The sequence below is a fragment of the Anomaloglossus baeobatrachus genome, chromosome 1 (genome assembly GCF_048569485.1).
Source record: "Anomaloglossus baeobatrachus isolate aAnoBae1 chromosome 1, aAnoBae1.hap1, whole genome shotgun sequence".
Lineage (NCBI taxonomy): Eukaryota > Metazoa > Chordata > Amphibia > Anura > Aromobatidae > Anomaloglossus > Anomaloglossus baeobatrachus.
Window position 1 is genome coordinate 762,061,602 of NC_134353.1, and position 23,415 is coordinate 762,085,016.

General features: G+C 47.8%; 1 protein-coding gene across 2 annotated transcripts in view; it reads right to left on the reverse strand.

Moving 5' to 3' along the window:
* The window catches only part of TAOK3 (TAO kinase 3), a 159,220-nt gene that overhangs the window by 15,326 nt on the left and 120,479 nt on the right, over positions 1–23,415 (reverse strand). For both annotated transcript variants that reach the window (XM_075324255.1, XM_075324247.1), the window contains 2 exons: positions 6,123–6,326; positions 2,510–2,749 (listed from right to left, as the gene is read on the reverse strand). In XM_075324255.1, the coding sequence (XP_075180370.1) occupies positions 2,510–2,749; positions 6,123–6,326 (444 nt within the window). The remainder of the gene's footprint in view (positions 1–2,509; positions 2,750–6,122; positions 6,327–23,415) is intronic.

The following is a 23,415-nucleotide window of genomic DNA, read 5'->3' on the forward strand; positions in this document are numbered from 1 at the left end:
AATTGGGGCTAATACAACATTTTACTGAATAAAAACGTCATTTTAAAATGTGAACCATCTACAGGTTCAATATGCACAACACACCTCTAGATGACTTCCTTAATGGGTCTAGTTTCCAAAATGGGGTCATTTGTGGGGGTTTCTACTGTTTTGGTACCTCAGGAGCCCTGCCATTTCTGCCAACGAAATTTCTATTCCAAATGAATGTTGTCTCTTCCATTCCAAACTCCACCATGTGTCCAAACAGACCTTTGACGACATGTAGTGTATGGCCTCGCTCACAAGAAAGTGAGTAACAAACTATAGGGCTCACTGTTCCATCTTAACTCTTACAAAAGTGAAAAATGTAGGGCTGAAGCAACATTTTTGTGTAAAATAAAAAAATATTTTCAATATGATGATGTAAGGTTATTAAATTCTGTGTAGTAACGGTGGGTTCAAAATGCTCAATATACCCTTGAATAAAATCCTAGAGGGGTCTAGTTTCCAACATTGGGTCACTTTTGGGGGGTGGTCTACCATTTAGGCACCAGAGGGCCTCTGAAAATGCGACATGGTGCCGACACCTATTTCAGCCAAAATTCAAATAGTACTTCTTCCGGGCCCGACTGTTTGCCCAGAGAGAGGTTTCTGACCATATGTACTGTATTAGCATGCTCAAAAGAAACTGGGAAATAAATTTTAGGGTTCACTTTGTCATGCTAGCCTTTGTAAAAAATGAAAAAAAATTGGGGCAAAAGCAACATTTCAGATGTAGTTTTTTTTATTCATTCCACTTTGCATTAATTTCAGTATAGCGCCTGAAAGGTTAAAAAATTTCTTAACAGCAGTTCTGAAGTACTTGAGGAGTGCAGTTGTAAAATGGCATCACTTTTGGGGCGTTTCCAACATGCAATATAAATCTGAATAGGTCCCTAAAGAAACAGGTTCAGTAAATTTCTTGAAAAAATGAGAAATTGCTGCTACATTTTTAACCCTTCTCACATCCTAACAAAATAAAATGACGTTTGAAAAATGAGGCGGATGTAGAGTTGTCGTATAGTCAAAATGTTATCGATTATTTACTAAGGGGTTAAATAGCAAATCACACTCATTTTGTCTAGGGAGGTAATCACTATACATTACACTAACAGAAACCTGTTCTAGAACGTTAAAGTAGTGGACAGCTCCTTTAACAATGATGTCTAAAGCCTTAGGATAGGCCATGAATATCAGATAGGTGGGCGTGCAACACCCAGGAACCCCGCTGATCACCTATCCCTGATGTCAACTGCATCTGCTCAGTTGCACAGCAAAACGCTCCAAATGTAAAGTGGCTGCAGCGTGGTACCGCAGATCACAGTCACCATAACATTGAAGAAGCTGGTCCGCTACACAACCGAGCACTTCCGGTCAACAACAGAAACTGCTCATCAGCGAGTGTGCCAAGTGTTGTGCCACACCAATCTGATATTGATGACCTGTCCTAAGAATTGACCATCAATATAAAAGTAGTAGACAATCCTTTTAACAGGCCAAGTATCTGTGAGCATGTGCTGCTAGTGGGGATAATTTGATCTAATACTGGAGAGAACGAGAATGCGGGAAGAATAAGAGGCTGATCACACTGCAGATCACCCATTCTTTCTGATCTATTAACGGAGATACCAGCAGTGAAGAGGTATGAAGAGGCTGCTCACACTGCTGTCCATACTCTCTAATCTACTACTTGAGACATCAGCAGTCTTGCGGTCTACCATGTCCATCTAGATTTAATATTGGATACAGGAGGAGTGCTGAGGTAAGAAGAGGCTGCTCACACTGCTATCTACTCATCTCTGTGATCCCCACAGCAAGGAAACCTGTGGCCTTGGTCCCCAGGTTCTTCTCACTGTGGCCGGAATACTTGAACATGACTGTTACAGCTTCGTTGAGTCTATATGTGACTGGCAGAGTAGTAAGGCACTCTTCTATCTGCGGTCTCGTAGAAATTAAATGGAGCAGCAAAGATCATGCATGGACATGTCGTTACATTAAAGGGTTTTTTCCCCATCTCCTAGATCATATCCCAATATGTAGTAAGTGAAATATTAGCAAATACCTCCAATAAGAAATATAGTATAGGTCTCCTGATATAGCCATGTCGCTTACTTCATGTGCAGGGCACTGCAGCTTAGGTCCACTTTTACAGTGACAGTTACTTGTGGTTGTAACCATGGATATCTAAGCTGCAATTCCTTGCACATGAGGTAAGAGACCTAGCTATATCAGGAGAATTACACTACATTTCTAATTGGAGGTATTTGCTGTTATTTCACCTACTACATATTGGGAATTAAAGGGTAATTCCCATCTCCAATATCCTATATCAGTTGCAGTGAGAAGGCCGATCGTGTCCAAGGGGTGGAGCTCAGTGCTCGGATATGTATCATCTATACTGTCGATAGGTGACATGCATTTTATTGAAAAATTCTCTAAGGTAATAGAGCAAAGTATAACATAAATACACCAATAAAAGCATGGACAATACCTTGAGATTCTTGGGTTGCTGCCGGAGTTCCATCACATGTTTCCGATGCAACTCCCTTTCCCTGCGCTTGTTGTATTCCAGCTGATTCTCCAGTTCAGTCTGATGCTGCAGACGTATAAGGTCCATCCGAAGTTTCTGCAACATGTGCAGCTGCCGATACTCCAGCTCCCGAGTTGACTCGTCGTGCCGGATTAACATGGCATGCTCCATTTCTTTCTGGGTTCGCTTTTTATTGAGCTCCTGGGAAGGATATTAGTGTTAGTTACAGACAAAAACCATTGAAGGGAAGAGGGGTGACCAGGTTCCAGGATCCAACTATTATTTAAAGGTCAATAAAAGTGCTGGAATACTATGCCTATTACTTACATTTTGAAGACTTGCTGGCTGTGATAGTCAACAGTACTGAGAGAACTTGCTTGAGCTACTACGCGGGTCTTTCAGAACACATCAAGTTAGAAAATTACTCATCCCTATCATGTAATTTACCATGGATTGGTAACAGTGCTCTTGGCCTACTGACTGCTCTATGCTACTAACAGAAAATACACAAAGTTATCCCACTACATCTTCCACTTTTCTTTGATCTAAGTTTGATTAAAATACAAACTAAAAAATTAGAAGAGAGCGCAGAGCGAGAAGAGAGCGCAGAGCGAGAAGAGAGCGCAGAGCGAGAAGAGAGCGCAGAGCGAGAAGAGAGCGCAGAGCGAGAAGAGAGCGCAGAGCGAGAAGAGAGCGCAGAGAGAACGCGAGATATATATATATACCTATATATATATACCTATATATATATATATATATATATATATATATATATACCTATATATATATATATATATATATATATATATATATATATATATATATATATATATATATATATATATATATATATATATATATATATATACACCTATATATATATATATATATACCTATATATATATATATATACCTATATATATATATATACCTATATATATCTATATATAGAGAGAGATTAAATTGAATATATAATAAAAAAAATCTCCTTTGTGTATCTCAGGAGATAGCCGGTGCCCCCTTCCTTCTCTCTGTCCCATGACCTGGCTGTAAGACAACTGGCCGCAGCAGAAGCCTCTCTTCTTTGCCCTATATCTGTATAAAAGATAAAAAAAAAAATAAAAGCTGCAGACTAAAAGGATGAGGGCAACTAGATTTCTTGTTGATAGAAAGAAAACACTTATTGAGGTTTCTCCTTCATTTAATGACTGCTTGTTCTACTCCATTATGGGCAACTCAATCATCATCTCTTAGGGTACATTCCCACACATTTTGGACACTATTTAAGGCCCTGTGCGCACACCACGTTTTTACCAGAGATTTTTTTTTGCATTTTTGCTGCAGAAATTTCTTGACAAAATGGTTGTAACCTTTCTGCAGACATTCCCCAGCAAAACCTATGGGAAAAAAAAAATAGCTGTGCGCACGCTGCGTTTTTTTCTCAAGAACATTCTTTCTGCAGAATTTCTTGCAGAAAAGAAGTGACTTGCTCATTCTTTTTCTCAGGTACCTGCGTTTTTTGCATTGATAGTGGTAAAAAAAAAACCCCGCAGGGACCAACCTGTGGAAAGAACGCAGCAAACGCGGTAAAACATGCGTTATTGGTGTGTTTTTTTAACACAAGTGCACTAATCTTTCAGACTCTTGAAATCTCTTGAGAAAAATCTTTTCTAGTGTGCACAGGGCCTTACGCTGTGTTTAAGGCTATGTGCACACACACTGCAGATTTGGTGCAGAAATTTTCTGCACCAGATCTGCACGCTGTGCCAAAAAAAACCCACGTCAAAACCAGAAGCGGTTTTGACGTGTTTTTTTTTTATGTGGTCTAAGGCCCTGCGCACACACTGCAGTTTTTCAGAAATCTGCATGCCTCTCCTGAAGCCAGCAAAGTCTGTGGGATTTTAGATTTGCTGTGCACACGGTGCGTTTTATCCCCATGCAGTTTGGGTGCAGAAGAAAAATCTGCAGCATGTCAATTATAGGTCCAGTTTAGCAGCATTTTTTCACCCATTGACTTCAATTGATTGACTTTCTTGATGGCCCAAAAAACTGCATCAAAACTGCATCTCGTGTCAAAACTGCAAGTAAACCAAAGTGCGGAAATGGTGCAGAAACTTTACAGAATCAGAAACTCACCTGATCCTGACCGTGCGGACGTACCTTGTGCTACATTCCCAAGAACAGGGTTTGTTGATTTTTTGACGCTGCAGAATTTCTGCACCTTTGTTTGCTTGCGTTAATTTCACTGCGTTATGTGCGGTTTTTTTTACGCTACATGTTTTATTGCGTTTTAACGTTGCGTTTTCTGTATGTTTGGTGTGTCATGCTTTAAATACAGTGGCTTAGTTTCTGAAACTTCCTGGTATTGACATTCTTAGGTGTGGATTACACGCGTGTTTTTAACTTGTGGATTATCCGCATCTAATGGACGTTAAGGCTATGTGCCCACGGGGAAAGTGTCCTACGGTTATATCCGCAGGAGGTCCCAGGAATCCGCAGCACAACTTTGTTTCCATGCTGCGGTTTTCTTGTGGAATGTCCTGTGGATATCCTGCGGTCATTCTGCATTGAGGATACAGTACCATTGCTTGGACACTGCATCCTCAATGCAGAACAAGAGCTGGAGTGATCGGGGCACTTCTCTCCGTCTCCAGCCGTGTCTGCACTGTGCAGGAGGTGGGCGAGCCAGCACTAGCTCTGGCTGTCACATGACCGGAGCTCGTGCAGGCCCGCCCACTTCCTCCTCCTTCCTGCTCCTAGCTCCACTGCTGTCCTGTGCACGAAGGGAAAGTGACCGGGTGTCTGCTATCAAAGCAGGTAAGTATGGGACCAAGGCAGATTTCCTCAGGCAATTCCGCAAAAAGAATTGACATGCAGTTACGTGTGGCTGCGGGACATCCGTACCATGTTCCGCAGCTGCACGTATCCACAGCGTGGACACAGCACTCCCCATGTCCCATAGGATAACATGGGGAGTGTCTGTGCATGCTGAAACCTGCGGATTTACCTGGAAAATCTAGAAAATCCGCAGATTTTCTGCAGATAAATCTGCAGGTTTCATCTCACGTGGGCACATAGCCTTATGGGGACATTCCACACAGAAAACTCAGCGTATCCGCAAGAGAAATTGACATGCTGTGGATTGGAGAAACGAACCCCAGGTGAGTTTACAATGAGTAAAAGATGCACAGTGGAGATGACATTTGTAGAAATCCCATCCACTTTGGCAGAGACTCAGTATATTACAGTAGCAGCAAAGGAAAAATGCGCAGCGTCAAAACCTCATGGTGGGCACGTACCCTCGAGCACACTGTTTATCTAGTTGGAGTACTACAAACCTACAAAGATGCATAAAAACAGTACAGTTAACTGGATATAAAAAATACAAAACTGACGCATCCATTTTGATTATTATCATTGCATAAAAGCCAATCACTGATTTCCCAAATTGCAGGAGAACCGTGGAATAGGAATTTTTTTGGGAAGTTTGGCGGTGGCAAATAGGTAGATGGCACATGTACCTGCAGCGCTTACAACCTTCATTACAAAGCCTATAGAGAGTAAAGAAGTGTACCTCACGGATGTGCTGCTGCTCAACTTCATGCCTTTTAATCATTATCTTCCTCTTGAAGAGTCGGCAATTTTTCTCATAGTACAGTCTCTGTTGGCTAAGGAGTTGAGCTTCTTCCTCAGCCTGAGTGTGCTGGAGGTTCTCTTTATGCTTTGATATGCGTTCCTGCTTTTCCTTCTTGGGCGTGCTATGGTCCTCATTCATTTCCTGGATGTAAGAGGTGACCAGTCACTAACACTGGACATTTACATGCGAAAACTATACTATATTATCAATCAGTGGGGAGCATTCACTGAGATTTGATTCTCCGTGCTCTATATCAAAAGAAGATCCTAGCGGTGAACATTTCCTTAAATTGTAATTGTATGTAAATATTTTTAAGCCCTTATAATGTCCTGTAGATCGGTGGGCGTTTAGTTCCCGAAAACCCCTATAGATCACCGAAACCTCTGCTCAAAAAGGTAACACACCGCCTGAAGAAGCATATGCGAAACTCATGTCTCTGTGTATGATAATGGAGCAGCACACAGCATTTAAGGTTAGTTTTTACCAATCATCAAGGGGAGCAGCCTGTTTGTTCCCTTTAGTTTCAATCATGTTTGAGTAATTTGTTGATGTTCAGCTCCATGATCCTTTCATGCTAATATACTGTGGTTTTATTTTTTTGCCGAATACCCTTTCATAGCATACATTTAACTATGTATTACTTCTCGATTCATTGCCCGATAATTAATCATGATTGGTAATTACTAGGGATGATCGAATACCTCAAAATATTCGGCTTCACTAATATTTTCTGAATAGGTCGCCGCTATTTGACTATTTGTAAATATTCAATGCGTAATGTAAGTCTATGGGAAACCCGAATAACTATTCGGAACTATTCGCGCTTCCCATAGACTTACATTGTGCATCGAATATTCACATAGCAGCAAGTTATTCGTCGAATATTCGCAAAGTCGAATATTTGAGGTATTCGATCATCCCTAGGAATTAGTATATTTCTACTCTGAATGTTCCCATATTGATGATGTATATTGCTCATTATGTATTGCTACAGTCTATTTTTCATGTTGCTTATAAAAAGTGACCCTTGGCTGCTGTACCCCTTATTTTCTATTGTGTATTTTTATCTAATTTCAATACGTTTTGCGGCTATTTTTTTTTTTATATATAGACCTTTCTTTCTGTAGCATTTTCTATTGGTATATTTTGTAGACATCTCTGTAGGGATTGGTATACGTCATTGTTAGGCACTAAATTCTGCATATACAGACTTTCTACTGAACCTGTGCACTGCCGTGAGCGCGCTCCTCAGAGCCTGTGCACTGCCGTGAGCGCGCTCCTCAGAGCCTGTGCACTGCCGTGAGCGCGCTCCTCAGAGCCTGTGCACTGCCGTGAGCGCGCTCCTCAGAGCCTGTGCACTGCCGTGAGCGCGCTCCTCAGAGCCTGTGCACTGCCGTGAGCGCGCTCCTCAGAGCCTGTGCACTGCCGTGAGCGCGCTCCTCAGAGCCTGTGCACTGCCGTGAGCGCGCTCCTCAGAGCCTGTACACTGCCGTGAGCGCGCTCCTCAGAGCCTGTACACTGCCGTGAGCGCGCTCCTCAGAGCCTGTACACTGCCGTGAGCGCGCTCCTCAGAGCCTGTACACTGCCGTGAGCGCGCTCCTCAGAGCCTGTACACTGCCGTGAGCGCGCTCCTCAGAGCCTGTGCACTGCCGTGAGCGCGCTCCTCAGAGCCTGTGCACTGCCGTGAGCGCGCTCCTCAGAGCCTGTACACTGCCGTGAGCGCGCTCCTCAGAGCCTGTACACTGCCGTGAGCGCGCTCCTCAGAGCCTGTACACTGCTGTGAGCGCGCTCCTCAGAGCCTGTACACTGCCGTGAGCGCGCTCCCGAGAGCCTGTACACTGCTGTGAGTGTGCTCCCGAGAGCCTGTATAGTGTCATGATCGCACTCTCCAGAGCCTGTACACTGCCGTGAGCGCGCTCCTCAGAGCCTGTACACTGCTGTGAGCGCGCTCCTCAGAGCCTGTACACTGCCGTGAGCGCGCTCCCGAGAGCCTGTACACTGCTGTGAGTGTGCTCCCGAGAGCCTGTATAGTGTCATGATCGCACTCTCCAGAGCCTGTACACTGCCGTGAGCGCGCGCCTCAGAGCCTGTACACTGCTGTGAGCGCGCTCCTCAGAGCCTGTACACTGCCGTGAGCGCGCTCCCGAGAGCCTGTACACTGCTGTGTGTGTGCTCCCGAGAGCCTGTATAGTGTCATGATCGCACTCTCCAGAGCCTGTACACTGCAGTGAGCGCGCTCATGCACATGTTGACCAATCAGTGGGTGGACTCAAGACCTAGACAACCACTAATCTACAGGACGTTTTAGGGGCTCCAACCTTGCAAACAGTAAAACTTTAATACGTCATTCAGTGAGGTTTTATCACTGTATACAACACATCCTATCAGGTTGAAGATTTAATTTTCCATAGAGCTAGGCGAAAATGAGATTTCAAATCTGGTTGGTCGCTATAGTAATCATCTGTGAACATGAGGAGGATGGATGGTAGCAAATCCTCAGGACAAGAAGAATGCTTACACTGAAATCTTTGTAACAATTGCTCAGATATAAGAAATATTAGGCCATGTGCACACACAGCGTTTTTCGTGAAGAAAGCTACATTTATTAAGCGTGTACTGTAGACAAAGCACATGTGATGCGCACCCATAAAATGCTGCGTGTGAACATAGCCTTAAGTTTGTATTATTGTCAAAGATCTCTAAAATGTATAAAATACACTTGTATAACGCACAACGATTATGCTTTATTTACAAAAGGTCTAGAAAAGTTAAAAGCGGTTGTATCAAAGTTGCCACTTTTAAAATACAAGCCAGCCAGATGGTTCTATAGCCCACAACATTAGGCGGATGTCACAAGAAGCCAGGCCATTAGGTGTCCACACACATTCCATGCTGCAAAATGATCAGGTGGGGTCCACCAGAATGCAAGCCTTGTTTTTATAGCCATTGCCCATTCACTTTCTGACAACCTAATGCTCTAAAATGATGTAGCACAGTTTGGGCACCCCTGGTCAAAATTACTGTTACTGTGAACAGTTAAGCACGTTGAAGAGGAACTGATCTATAAAAAGGTATAAGGTTAAAGATGACACATTTCCGTTATATTTTAGGCAAAATAATCATTTTCACATTTTAATTTCAAAAATTACAAAAATGAAAATGGGCTAATGCAAACGTTTGGGCACCCATTCAGATTTGTGTGCTCATATAGGTTCTATTACCTTGGTCAAAGTTAATTAGCCTGTTAGGGCTATGGCTTGTTGACCATCTTTAGGAAAGGTTAGGTGATGCAAATTTTACAGCTTTATAAAAACCTAGCCTCCTCTCACCTTGTGCCAAAAAAACAGCAGGCATGGGTTCTTCTAAGCAGCTGCCTAGCACTCTGAATATGAAAATGGTGGTGGCACACAAAGCAGGCAATAAGAAGATAGCAAAGAGTTTTCAAGTTGCCCTTTCCTTAGTTCAAAAATATGTAATTAAGAAATGGCAGGTAACAGTAACAGTGGAGGTCAAGATAAGGTCTGGAAGATCAAGGAACATTTCTGTGAGAGCTGCTCATAGGATTACTAGAAAAGCAAATCAGAACTCCTGCTGGGCTACAAAAAACCTTCAGGAAGATTTAGCAGACTCAGACTCCTGCACAAATATGGCCTTCATGGAAGAGTCATGAGAAGAAAACCTCTCCTGCATCCTCACCATAAAATTCAGAGTCAGAAGAAACGTCTAAGCAAGGCTGATGCATTTTGGAAAAAAGTCCTGTGGACCGATTAGGTTAACATAGAACTCTTTGGCCACAATGATCAAAAGGTATGTGAGGAGAAAAAAAAGGTAACAGAATTTCACAAAAAGAACATCTTGCCAACCATTAGGCATGTGGGTGGATCAATCATGCTTTGGGGTTGTGTTGCAGTCAATGGCACTGGGAACATTTCACAGGTAAAAGGATGAATGGATTCAATGAAATTTCAACAAATTCTTGATGCAAACATAACACCATCTATAAAATAAGCTGAAATTGAAAAGAGGCTAACTTCTACAAATGGATAATGATACTAAACACATGCCAAAATCCACAATACACTATCTCAAAAGGTAAAAAGCTGAAGGTTTCACAATGGCCCTCAGTCCCCTGATCTGGTCATCATTGAAAATCTGTGGCTAGACCTCAAAAGAGCAATGCATGCAAGAAGACCCAGGAATCTCACAGAACTGGAAGACTTTTCCAAGAATGGCTGAAAAGCTCTCAAACAAGATATGAAAGGCTCTTGGCTGGCTACAAAAAGTGTTAACAAGCTGTGATACTAGGCACTAACTATGCAGGGTGCCCAAACTTTTGCAGTGGTCCATTTTACTTTTTTGTTAATTTAAAAATGTAAAAACATTTTTGTGGGGACTACAATACAAAAGGAAATGTGTAATCTTTAACTTTATGCCTGTTTGAGATCATTTCATCTTCAACTTGCTTAATTGTTCACAACAGTAATTTTGACCAGGGGTGTCCAAAATGTTGCATGCTACGGAATAGACCAACATTGTGAATCAAGTTCTCTTATACTCTATAACCTTCCTTTAGAACACTTGTTCCACCCTAACCGCTCTAACACTTGGTTTAACTCCTTAAAGACTGACTGTAGGTGTTTTGCAGCAGCTGTTACAGTGCTGTAATATAAAAGGACGCTCATAACAGGCTGCAACAGTTGCTGCACCGGAGAATCATGCATCTATGGGCACCCAGCTGTCACAGACCACCTAATATCCACTACAGAAGGCAGAAACATTTTTTTTTCTTTGCAAACACAATGTTAATGCCTATCTGTCCTGGCTGTCTGACTAAACCTGGCACAACCCAGACTCTAAAAGCAGTCATATTAGCAGGGCTTTTCCCCCTGTAACTAGGGCTGCTATGTTTGGGGGAGCCATTGTGACTTTCTGATGTTCTATCGGATTAGTTAAAGCACAAAGCAAGTGTCATAAAATAAATCTGCGCATACTTTGTGTGACTGCTTTTCCATTCAGACTCCTCCTAACCGCAACAGTATTTGTTAGCCAAAATCAGAATATAGTGGAACCAAAAGGGCCATTTACACGCTGCGACATCGCTAATGATATATCGTCGGGGGTCACGGTGCTTGTGACGCACATCCGGCGTCGTTAGCGACATTGCAGCATGTGACAGGCTGGAGCGACCTTAAACAATGGCAAGAGGCAAAATATAGTTGGTCTGTGAGGTCATTTATGAAAAATCGTCTGGTCAGTAGCGATGTTGGTCGTCGCTCCTGCGGCAGCACACACCGTCGCTATGTGTGACACCGCAGGAGCGACGAACATCTCCTTACCTCCGTCCACCGGCAATGGGGAAAAAAGGAGGTGGGTGGGATGTTACGTCCCGCTCAACTCCGCCCCTCCTCTGCTATTGGACGGCTGCCGTGTGACGTCGCTGTGACGCCGCACGAACCGCCCCCTTAGAAAGGAGGCGGGTTGCGGCAACAGAGACGTCGCAGGGAAGGTAAGTCTGTGTGATGGGTGTTAGCAATGTTGTGCGCCACGGGCAGCGATTTGCCCGTGACGCACAACCGACGGGGGCGGGTACGCTCGCTAGCGAGATCGGTACCGATATCGCAGTGTGTAAAGTACCCTTTAGTTTACGAGAACAATCTGTTCTGAGAGTGTGCTTGTAAACCAAGTTACTTATCTAGCTAAGCAAAATTTCCCATAGGAAATAATGCAAGTTCAGACAATTTATTCCACAACTTGTTCAATGTCCCATCCTGGTCCCCTATTGTGCCATTCCACACATGCACAAACACACACAAAACACGCACACACACATATTATGCTCACCCTACCTTCCGTTCCATCGCCGGCCTCCTGGTTCTTGTAGTTCGCCGGTACAGGATGTGTATCGGGTAACAATCGCGACGATGCCGGAGCTTCTGCTGCCAGAGCGCTGACATCAAAGGCAGAAGCTGCTTGCCTCTGATTGGTCATCGCGCTGCCTTTGAGTAGCGACAGACACCAGAAGATACTCCATTGTCGCGATGGTTACCAGATACACATCCTGTACCGGCGAACTACAAGAACCATGAGGTCGACGACGGAAGGTAAGGCGAGCATAATATGTGTGTGTTTGTGCGGACTGCAAGAGCGCGTCAGAGCGTGGTTAAAGTACGGAACCGGAAGTGTGTGCGGTGATATTTGCCCATACAGCAAAGCTGTCTCGTAAACAGAGTTACATATTTACAGCAAGCTTTGCTCGTATAGCGAAATACTCGCACACCGGGTTACTTGTAAACTGAGATTCCACTGTAGTTTCCAAAACATGGAAAAGCAGCAAATTGCACTCCTGGTTTTCAATTGCAAATGCAAAATACTGTCAAGTGAAAGTGGATTTTTGTCCACACTGCAGTAAACTCTGTGGTGACTTTTCTGTGGCACAATATTTCCTTTTCACACTGCCCTACTGTTACCACTGCTGCGCATTTCAGCAAAAGCAACAAAAATCTGCACAAACTTTTTCCCACTGTATGTGAACAGACTGGCGGAAACATTTACATGCACAGAATAGGGATTTTATGCAGATTAAAGATACAAAATCGGCACAGAAATGCACGTAAAAAAATACTGTGTAAACAATCCTTAATGTAAGAACAAGACTATGGAAATCTCAATGCTAAGATTGTTTAACAGGAAAGTGTGCAGACTAGAGATCTGTGGGCCACCCCCACCACGCCCGGCGGAGGACTCTCTCCTGATTCACCCATATAAGGCTACTTTCACACTTGCTTTGAACGGCATCCGTCACAATGCGTTGTGTAACGCATGTGACGGATGCCTTGCAAAGAAGGGAATTTTGTTTACTTACCGTAAATTCCTTTTCTTCTAGCTCCAATTGGGAGACCCAGACAATTGGGGTGTATAGGCTATGCCTCCGGAGGCCGCACAAAGTATTACACTAAAAGTGTAAAGCCCCTCCCCTTCTGCCTATACACCCCCCGTGCTCCCACGGGCTCCTCAGTTTTGGTGCAAAAGCAAGAAGGAGGAAAAAAATTATAAACTGGTTTAAAGTAAATTCAATCCGAAGGAATATCAGAGAACTGAAACCATTCAACATGAACAACATGTGTACACAAAAAAACAGGGGCGGGTGCTGGGTCTCCCAATTGGAGCTAGAAGAAAAGGAATTTACGGTAAGTAAACAAAATTCCCTTCTTTGTCGCTCCATTGGGAGACCCAGACAATTGGGACGTCCAAAAGCAGTCCCTGGGTGGGTAAATAATACCTCAAAATAGAGCCGTAACGGCTCCGTCCTACAGGTGGGCAACCGCCGCCTGAAGGACTCGCCTACCTAGGCTGGCATCCGCCGAAGCATAGGTATGCACCTGATAGTGTTTCGTGAAAGTGTGCAGGCTCGACCAGGTAGCCGCCTGACACACCTGCTGAGCCGTAGCCTGGTGCCTCAATGCCCAGGACGCACCCACGGCTCTGGTAGAATGGGCCTTCAGCCCTGAGGGAACCGGAAGCCCAGCAGAACGGTAAGCTTCGAGAATTGGTTCCTTGATCCACCGAGCCAGGGTTGATTTGGAAGCCTGTGACCCTTTACGCTGGCCAGCGACAAGGACAAAGAGTGCATCCGAGCGGCGCAGGGGCGCCGTACGAGAAATGTAGAGTTTGAGTGCTCTCACCAGATCTAACAAGTGCAAATCCTTTTCACATTGGTGAACTGGATGAGGACAAAAAGAGGGTAAGGAGATATCCTGATTGAGATGAAAGGGGGATACCACCTTAGGGAGAAATTCCGGAACCGGACGCAGAACCACCTTGTCCTGGTGAAACACCAGGAAGGGGGCTTTGCATGACAGAGCTGCCAGCTCAGACACTCTCCTAAGTGAAGTGACTGCTACTAGGAAAACCACTTTCTGCGAAAGGCGTGCGAGAGAAATATCCCTCATTGGCTCGAACGGTGGTTTCTGAAGAACCATCAGCACCCTGTTCAGATCCCAGGGTTCCAACGGACGTTTGTAAGGAGGAACGATGTGACAAACCCCCTGCAGAAACGTGCGTACCTGTGGAAGTCTGGCCAGGCGATCCTGAAAAAACACAGAGAGCGCAGAGACTTGTCCCTTAAGGGAGCCGAGTGACAAACCCTTTTCCAATCCGGACTGAAGAAAGGACAGGAAAGTGGGCAAGGCAAATGGCCAGGGAGAAAAACCCCGAGCAGAGCACCACGACAGGAATATTTTCCACGTCCTGTGGTAAATCTTGGCGGACGTTGGTTTCCTAGCCTGTCTCATAGTGGCAATGACCTCCTGGGATAATCCTGAAGACGCTACGATCCAGGACTCAATGGCCACACAGTCAGGTTGAGGGCCGCAGAATTCAGATGGAAAAACGGCCCTTGAGACAGGAAGTCTGGTCGGTCTGGTAGTGCCCACGGTTGGCCGACCGTGAGATGCCACAGATCCGGGTACCACGACCTCCTCGGCCAGTCTGGGGCGACGAGGATGGCGCGGCGGCAGTCGGCCCTGATCTTGCGTAACACTCTGGGCAACAGTGCCAGCGGAGGAAACACATAAGGGAGTTGAAACTGTGACCAATCTTGAACTAAGGCGTCTGCCGCTAGAGCTCTGTGATCGTGAGAACGTGCCATGAATGCCGTGACCTTGTTGTTGTGTCGGGACGCCATTAGGTCGACGTCCGGCATCCCCCAGCGGCAACAGATCTCCTGAAACACGTCCGGGTGAAGGGACCATTCCCCTGCGTCCATGCCCTGGCGACTGAGAAAATCTGCTTCCCAGTTTTCCACGCCTGGGATGTGAACTGCAGAGATGGTGGAGGCCGTGGCTTCCACCCACATCAAAATCCGCCGGACTTCCTGGAAGGCTTGCCGACTGCGTGTTCCTCCTTGGTGGTTGATGTAAGCCACCGCTGTGGAGTTGTCCGACTGAATTCGGATCTGCTTGCCTTCCAGCCACTGCTGGAACGCTTTCAGGGCAAGATACACTGCCCTGATCTCCAGAACATTGATCTGAAGTGAGGACTCTTGCTGGGTCCACGTACCCTGAGCCCTGTGGTGGAGAAAGACTGCTCCCCACCCTGACAGACTCGCGTCCGTCGTGACCACCGCCCAGGATGGGGGTAGGAAGGATTTCCCCTTCGATAATGAAGTGGGAAGAAGCCACCACCGAAGGGAAGCTTTGGTTGCCTGAGAGAGGGAGACGTTCCTGTCGAGGGACGTCGGCTTCCTGTCCCATTTGCGTAGGATGTCCCATTGAAGAGGACGCAGGTGAAACTGCGCGAAAGGGACTGCCTCCATTGCTGCCACCATCTTCCCCAGGAAGTGCATGAGGCGCCTCAAGGGGTGTGACTGACCTTGAAGGAGAGATTGCACCCCTGTCTGTAGTGAACGCTGCTTGTTCAGCGGAAGCTTCACTATCGCTGAGAGGGTATGAAACTCCATGCCAAGATAGGTCAGCGATTGGGCCGGTGTCAGATTTGACTTTGGAAAATTGATGATCCACCCGAAGCTCTGGAGAGTCTCCAGAGTAGTGGTGAGGCTGTGTTGGCATGCCTCTTGAGAGGGAGCCTTGACCAGCAGATAGTCTAAGTAAGGGATCACTGAGTGTCCCTGAGAGTGGAGGACCGCGACTACTGTAGCCATGACCTTGGTGAAAACCCGTGGGGCTGTCGCCAGGCCGAACGGCAGTGCCACGAACTGAAGGTGTTCGTCTCCTATGGCGAAGCGCAGAAAGCGCTGATGCTCTGGAGCAATCGGAACGTGGAGATAAGCATCTTTGATATCGATCGATGCAAGGAAATCTCCTTGAGACATTGAGGCGATGACGGAGCGGAGGGATTCCATCCGGAACCACCTGGTTTTTACGTGTTTGTTGAGCAGTTTTAGGTCCAGGACAGGACGGAAAGACCCGTCCTTCTTTGGAACCACGAACAAGTTGGAGTAAAAACCGTGACCCTGTTGCTGAAGAGGAACAGGGACCACCACTCCTTCTGCCTTCAGAGTGCCCAGCGCCTGCAGAAGAGCATCGGCTCGCTCGGGAGGCGGAGATGTCCTGAAGAATCGAGTCGGAGGATGAGAGCTGAACTCTATCCTGTAACCGTGAGACAGAATGTCTCTCACCCAACGGTCTTTTACCTGTGGCAGCCAGGTGTCGCAAAAGCGGGAGAGCCTGCCACCGACCGAGGATGCGGTGTGAAGCGGCCGTAAGTCATGAGGAAGCCGCCTTGGTAGCGGCACCTCCGGCGGTCTTTTTAGGGCGTGACTTAGACCGCCATGAATCGGAGTTCCTCTGATCCTTCTGAGGCCTTTTGGACGAGGAGAATTGGGACCTGCCCGCACCCCGAAAGGACCGAAACCTCGACTGTCCCCTCCTCTGTTGGGGTAAGTTTGGTTTGGCCTGGGGTAAGGATGTTTCCTTTCCCTTGGATTGCTTGATGATTTCATCCAATCTCTCACCAAACAAACGGTCGCCAGAAAAAGGCAAACCGGTTAAGCACTTTTTGGAAGCCGAATCTGCCTTCCATTCCCGCAGCCACAAGGCCCTGCGTATTGCCACCGAATTGTCGGCTGCAACCGCCGTACGGCTCGCAGAGTCCAGGACAGCATTAATAGCGTAAGACGCAAATGCCGACGTTTGAGATGTTATGGAAGCCACTTGCGGCGCAGACGTATGTGTGAGTGCGTCAATTTGCGCTTGACCCGCAGAGATAGCTTGGAGTGCCCATACGGCTGCGAATGCTGGAGCAAAAGACGCGCCGATAGCTTCATAGATGGATTTCAACCAGAGCTCCATCTGCCTGTCAGTGGCATCCTTGAGTGAAGCCCCATCTTCAACTGCCACTATGGATCTAGCTGCCAGTCTAGAGATTGGGGGATCCACCTTGGGACACTGAGTCCAGCCCTTGACCACGTCAGGGGGGAAGGGATAACGTGTATCCTTAAGACGCTTAGAAAAACGCTTATCTGGACAAGCCCGGTGTTTCTGGACTGCCTCTCTGAAGTCAGAGTGGTCCAGAAACATACTCGTTGTACGCTTGGGGAACCTGAAACGGAATTTCTCCTGCTGAGAAGCTGACTCCTCTACTGGAGGAGCTGAGGGAGAAATATCCAACATTTGATTTATGGACGCGATAAGATCATTCACTATGGCGTCCCCATCAGGAGTATCAAGGTTGAGAGCGGCCTCAGGATCAGAATCCTGATCAGCTACCTCCGCTTCATCATACAGAGAGTCCTCCCGCTGAGACCCTGAACAATGTGATGATGTCGAAGGAATTTCCCAGCGAGCTCGCTTAGGCGGTCTGGGACTGCGGTCCGTGTCAGAGACCTCACTCTGGGATCTATGAGACACCCCGGGAGGACATGGTTGTTGCAACTGAGGGGAACCAGGGGGCAATGATTCCACAGTGCCCATGGTCTGAGATACCGGTCTGGACTGCAAAGCTTCTAGTATCTTAGCCATAGTCTCAGACAGCCTTTCAGTAAAAACTGTAAACTCCGTCCCTGTCACCTGGACAGTGTTAGCAGGTGGTTCCCCCTGGGCCACCCTTAGCAGAGGCTCCGGCTGAGTAAGTGCCACAGGGGCCGAGCAGTGCATACAATGAGGGTCAGTGGAACCTGCCGGTAGTGGAGCCGTACATGCGGCGCAGGCAGCATAGTAAGCCTGTGTTTTGGCACCCCTGCTTCTTGTGGGCGCCATGCTGTTGTCTCCCCTGAGCAACCCAGGAGGGTATATAGCCAAAAATCAACCGTGCACTATACAGTGTAAAGTATAGCCTATAATCATATAATCTATAAGTACACTTCTGCACAAGTGGGGCCAGCACCAGAGGTGCTGCTTACCGGCCGCTCAAAGCGGTTGTGTGGCCACCAGAATCCCTGCCTGGGTCTCCCACAGCTTGTCTCCCCTCTCCAGCGTCAGAAGAGCTGACAGGAATGGCTGCCGGCGTCCTGAGGAGAGGAGGGGGCCGTGGGCGTGCCCTAGAAAGTGCGGGAACTGGTGCCCCACTGTGCACAGTGAGGGGGGTGGAGTATGCAAAGCATGCTCCAGCCCTCAGTGCTGACATTCTGTACAGCGTCCCGCCCTTCCCCTGACTGGCAGGCCTGGGGGCGGGAAGAGAATGAGACTAGGCCGCAAAAGCCGGGGACTAGAGTTATAAGCGCGGCCGCCGTATAAGCGCGGTCGGCGCGGATGTTCCCGGCGCACTAACAGTCCCAGCCGCGCCGCATGTATAACAATGGCAGCGGCGGTCAGCGCGGTAGTCCCCAATACACTACACACCCAGCCACGCTGCAGCGTGTGATGGCACAATTGTGGTCAGCGCTGCGGTCCCCGGCGCACTAACACACCCAGCAATGCTGGAGTGTTTCTGTGCGCGGTCCCCACGGGGACACAGAGTACCTCAAAGTAGCAGGGCCATGTCCCCGACGATACTCGGCTCCATTATCCAGCAGAGTCCCCAGGGGCTGTGGATGGAGCACGGTCTCAGTGCCTGGAGACCGTTTAGGATCCCACTTCACCCAGAGCCCTAAATGGGATGGGGAAGGAAAACAGCATGTGGGCTCCAGCCTCCGTACCCGCAATGGATACCTCAACCTTAACAACACCGCCGACAAGAGTGGGGTGAGAAGGGAGCATGCTGGGGGCCCTGTTATGGGCCCTCTTTTCTTCCATCCGACATAGTCAGCAGCTGCTGCTGACTAATCTGTGGAGCTATGCGTGCATGTCTGCCTCCTTCGCACAAAGCAAAAAACTGAGGAGCCCGTGGGAGCACGGGGGGGTGTATAGGCAGAAGGGGAGGGGCTTTACACTTTTAGTGTAATACTTTGTGCGGCCTCCGGAGGCATAGCCTATACACCCCAATTGTCTGGGTCTCCCAATGGAGCGACAAAGAAAAGTGTGATAATAAAGGCAACGGATTCCAGTGAAATAACGCGTTGCGTTAAGTTTTCTTTAGCCGAGAGAGAGCCCTCATCTTCACCGCACACATCCCGACACTACAGCCCACATCTTCACCGCACACATCCCGACACTACAGCCCACATCTTCACCGCACACATCCCCACACTACAGCCCTCATCTGCACCACACACATCCCGACACTACAGCCCTCATCTGCACCACACACATCCCGACACTACAGCCCTCATCTGCACCACACACATCTCGACACTACAGCCCACATCTTCACCGCACACATCACAACACTACAGCCCACATCTTCACCGCACACATCCCAACACTACAGCCCACATCTGCACCACACACATCCCGACACTACAGCCCACATCTTCAACGCACACATCACAACACTACTGCCCACATCTTCACCGCACACATCCCAACACTACAGCCCACATCTTCACCGCACAAATCCAGACACTACAGCTCTCATCTGCACCACACACATCCCGACACTACAGCCCACATCTTCACCGCACACATCCAGACACTACAGCCCACATCTTCACCGCACACATCCCAACACTACAGCCCACATCTTCACCACACACATCCCGACACTACAGCCCTCATCTTCACCGCACACATCCCAACACTACAGCCCTCATTTTCACCGCACACATCCCATCACTACCACCCTTATCTTCACCGCACACATCCCGACACTACAGCCCTCATCTTCACCGCACACATCCCGACACTACAGCCCACATCTTCACCGCACACATCCCCGCACTACAGCCCACATCCCGACACTACAGCCCTTATCTTCACCGCACACCCCCCGACACTACAGCCCTCATCATAACCGCACACATCCCGACACTACAGCCCTCATCTTCAGCGCACACGCACAGGCACTACCACACCCATCATCCCCCCACACGCAGGAACTACCGCACCCATCATCACCGCACACGCAGGCACTACCGCACACGCAGGTACTACCGCACCCATCATCACCGCACACGCACAGGCATTACCTCAGTGACATTTCCGCTGACAGCGCGATTCACTTCAGTTGCTGCGTGGAGCTCACGGCCGCTCCTGTCAGCTTCATGTAGCAGAGCTGGATGCGTCGCGGGACCTCGTGTGAATTACGCCGGACCAGGAGAGGTATTTGGGGATTTTAATAAAGTGGTGAAAGCTTGTTTTTTTTGTCTTTTATTCCAACTAAAGGATTTTTTCGGTTGTGTGTTTATTTACTTTCACTTACAGGTTAATCATGGAATGTGTCTCATAGACGCCTGCCATGATTAAGCTAGGACTTAGTGGCAGCTATGGGCTGCTGCCATTAACTCCTTATTACCTCGATTGCCACCGCACCACGGCAATTCGGGATGAGCCGGGTAGAGTCCCGGGACTGTCGCATCTAATGGATGCAGCAAATCCAGCTGGCTGCTGGCTGATATTGTTAGGCTGGGGGGCTCCCCATAACGTGGGGCTCCCCATCCTGAGAATATCAGCCTTCAGTCGTGTGGCTTTATCTTGGCTGGTATCAAAATTGGGGGGGAACGCACGCCGCCTTTTTTTAATTATTTATTGCACTGCACGATATAGACCCGCACACCGGCGGCTGTGATTGGTTGCAGTGAGACAGCCGTCACTCAGCGTTGGGGGCGGGTCTGACTGCAACCAATCATAGACGCCGGTTGGCGGGGGAAGCAGTGAATACTAAATTGAATAATGGGCGGCCGGCATTTTCAAAGGAGGAAAAGCCGCCGGAGCTTTGTGATAGCCGTGCAACGTCGCGCCTGTGATCAGTAAGTATGAGAGAGGGAGGGGGGGGGGATGAGAGAGACCAGGAGTGATTTTAAACGATTTTGATCGTTCTGCTGGACATGCTGAGCATGCGCAGTAGAACGTGACGAAATCAGTCAGCGGATTCCGCTGCTTAGCGCATAGCGACGGAATCCGCCACCATAGACAAATCATTAGACACCGTATGTATACTGCACACTGACCTCACAGATGCAGTAAGGCTATGTGCTCATGGGGTAAGTGTCCTACGGATATATCCGCAGGACATTCCGCAGGAGCTCCCAGAAAACCGCAGCACAACTTTGTCTGTTTACATGCTGCAGTTTTATTACGGAATGTCCTGCGGATATGCTGCGGTCATTCTGCATTGAGGATATAGTACCATGGCTTCGGCACTGCATCCTCAATGCAGAACAAGTGCTGGAGTGATCAGGGAGTTCATACTTCCCTCCATCACGCAGCACTTCACTTTCCGGCCGTGTCTGTCTGCACATTGCAGGAGAAGGTGGGTGGGCCTGCACTAGCTCTGGCTGTCACATGACCGGAGCTCGTGCAGGCCCCGCCTACCTCCTGGCTCCACTGCGCTCCTCTGCACCGGAGGAAGTGACTCCAGTGTCTTCTATCAAGGCAGGTATGTATGGGATCATGCGGAAAAATCAGCAGGAATAATTCACATGCTTAAGATTTTTCCGCAGGGAAATCCGCATTATCCACAGCGGAAAAAAACGCAGCATGGGCACCTCACTCCCCAAATGACACAGAAATGGCTGGGGACTCGCTGCACTGCAGATTTTTGAAAAATCCGCAAAATTTCCAAGAAAAAAAAAATGGGGGCAAATTCTGCAAATTTTCCGCAGCGTGGGCACATAGCCTAACAGTATACATCACCGCCACAGGAAATGTCTGAGCTCAGCTTTTTGTGCTGTCTACATCAGCAGGGCATCAGATCTCAGAGATTGGCTGCAGCGGTGCTGGGGACATGAGATCACAACATAGAGATTGGTGCAGTGGCAGACAGCCGGCGCTGGACCAGGAGAGGGAGAGTACCTGCTGTTTGTCATTTCTTTCAAGTCTAAAAGCCTTAAGTTTCATCCTTTTTTGCCGATTAACAACGTTTTTCCCAAAATTAACGTCCGTCCGATTGAGAGGGATAAAAATTGGAGGTTTGTCTTTAGCTAGATAAGCTTTAGGAAACGTTGTTGAAGTTTAAAACCCATAATACAGAGAAGGGCAAAAAATTTAGGTATTGGAAGAGTTTTTCTCAAACACAGGGACCAACAACACACAAAAGATTTGCCAAATATTATAAAACAAAGGTCTGCCAAGAGATAACTGACCTACAGTTGCCTAACTAACGTTTCAAGAGAATATCTGAAACCAGACTCTGGGCTTTTTTGTTTTCTCCTACCTTACTAACTACCGTATTTTTCGGACTAGAAGACACACTTTTCCCCCCAAATGTTGGGGGAAAGTGGGGGGTGAGTCTTATAGTCCGAATGTGGCTGCGGGGAATGAGGGTACTGCGGTGGAGTGGATCATCGGTGGCACAAGCAAGCTGTAGCAGCCTGCCGTGACTACGTGGGCCCGCTCATTTCATATGCACGCCCATCATCCCTCAGCGCTGAAGCCGGCGCTGACAGATGGGCGGGATAATGGGCGGGGGGTGCGTGCATAATTAATAGCCAGCCCGCGTGATCACCCCTGGCAACTACAGCCTGGAGTGATCATGTGCGGCTGTATTCACTGCCCCCCCGCGTATCATCATCATGGGGTGCAGTGAATCAGTATACTCACTAGTCACCGTTGTCTGCAGCATCACGATCTTCTCCTGTCTGCCGGCCAGCTGATCTGTGTAGAGAGCAGTGAGCACAGCGATGACATCATCGCTGTGCACAGCGCTAGTCTCCACACAGGTCAGCTGACAGGCAAACAGTAGGAGATTGCAATGCTGCAGACAACGGTGACGGCTCCACACTCCAGCGGCGCTGCTGCTGGCACTGACAGGAGGAGGAGCGATGCTGCATGGAGCGAGGAAAGGCGAGTATAAACGTTTAATTTTTTGTGTGTGCCACAGGATACAGGCCATTTAAGCAGGATGGGGGTATATATCAGAATGGATGGGTGCATATAGCAGGATGGATGGGGGTATATAGCAGGATGGATAGGGGTAAATAGCAGGATGGATAGGGGTAAATGGCAGGATGGATGGAGGTATATAGCAGGATGGATGGGGGTATATAGCAGGATGGATGGGGGGTATATAGCAGGATGGATGGGGGGTATATAGCAGGATGGATGGGGGGTATATAGCAGGATGGATGGGGGTATATAGCAGGATGGATGGGGGTATATAGCAGGATAAGCGCATATACCAGGATGCTACGTAGCAGGATGGGGGCTATACCACGATGGCGGTATATAGCAGGAATGGAATATATACCATGATGGCGGTATATAGCAGGATGGAAATATATACCAGGATGGGGTACATA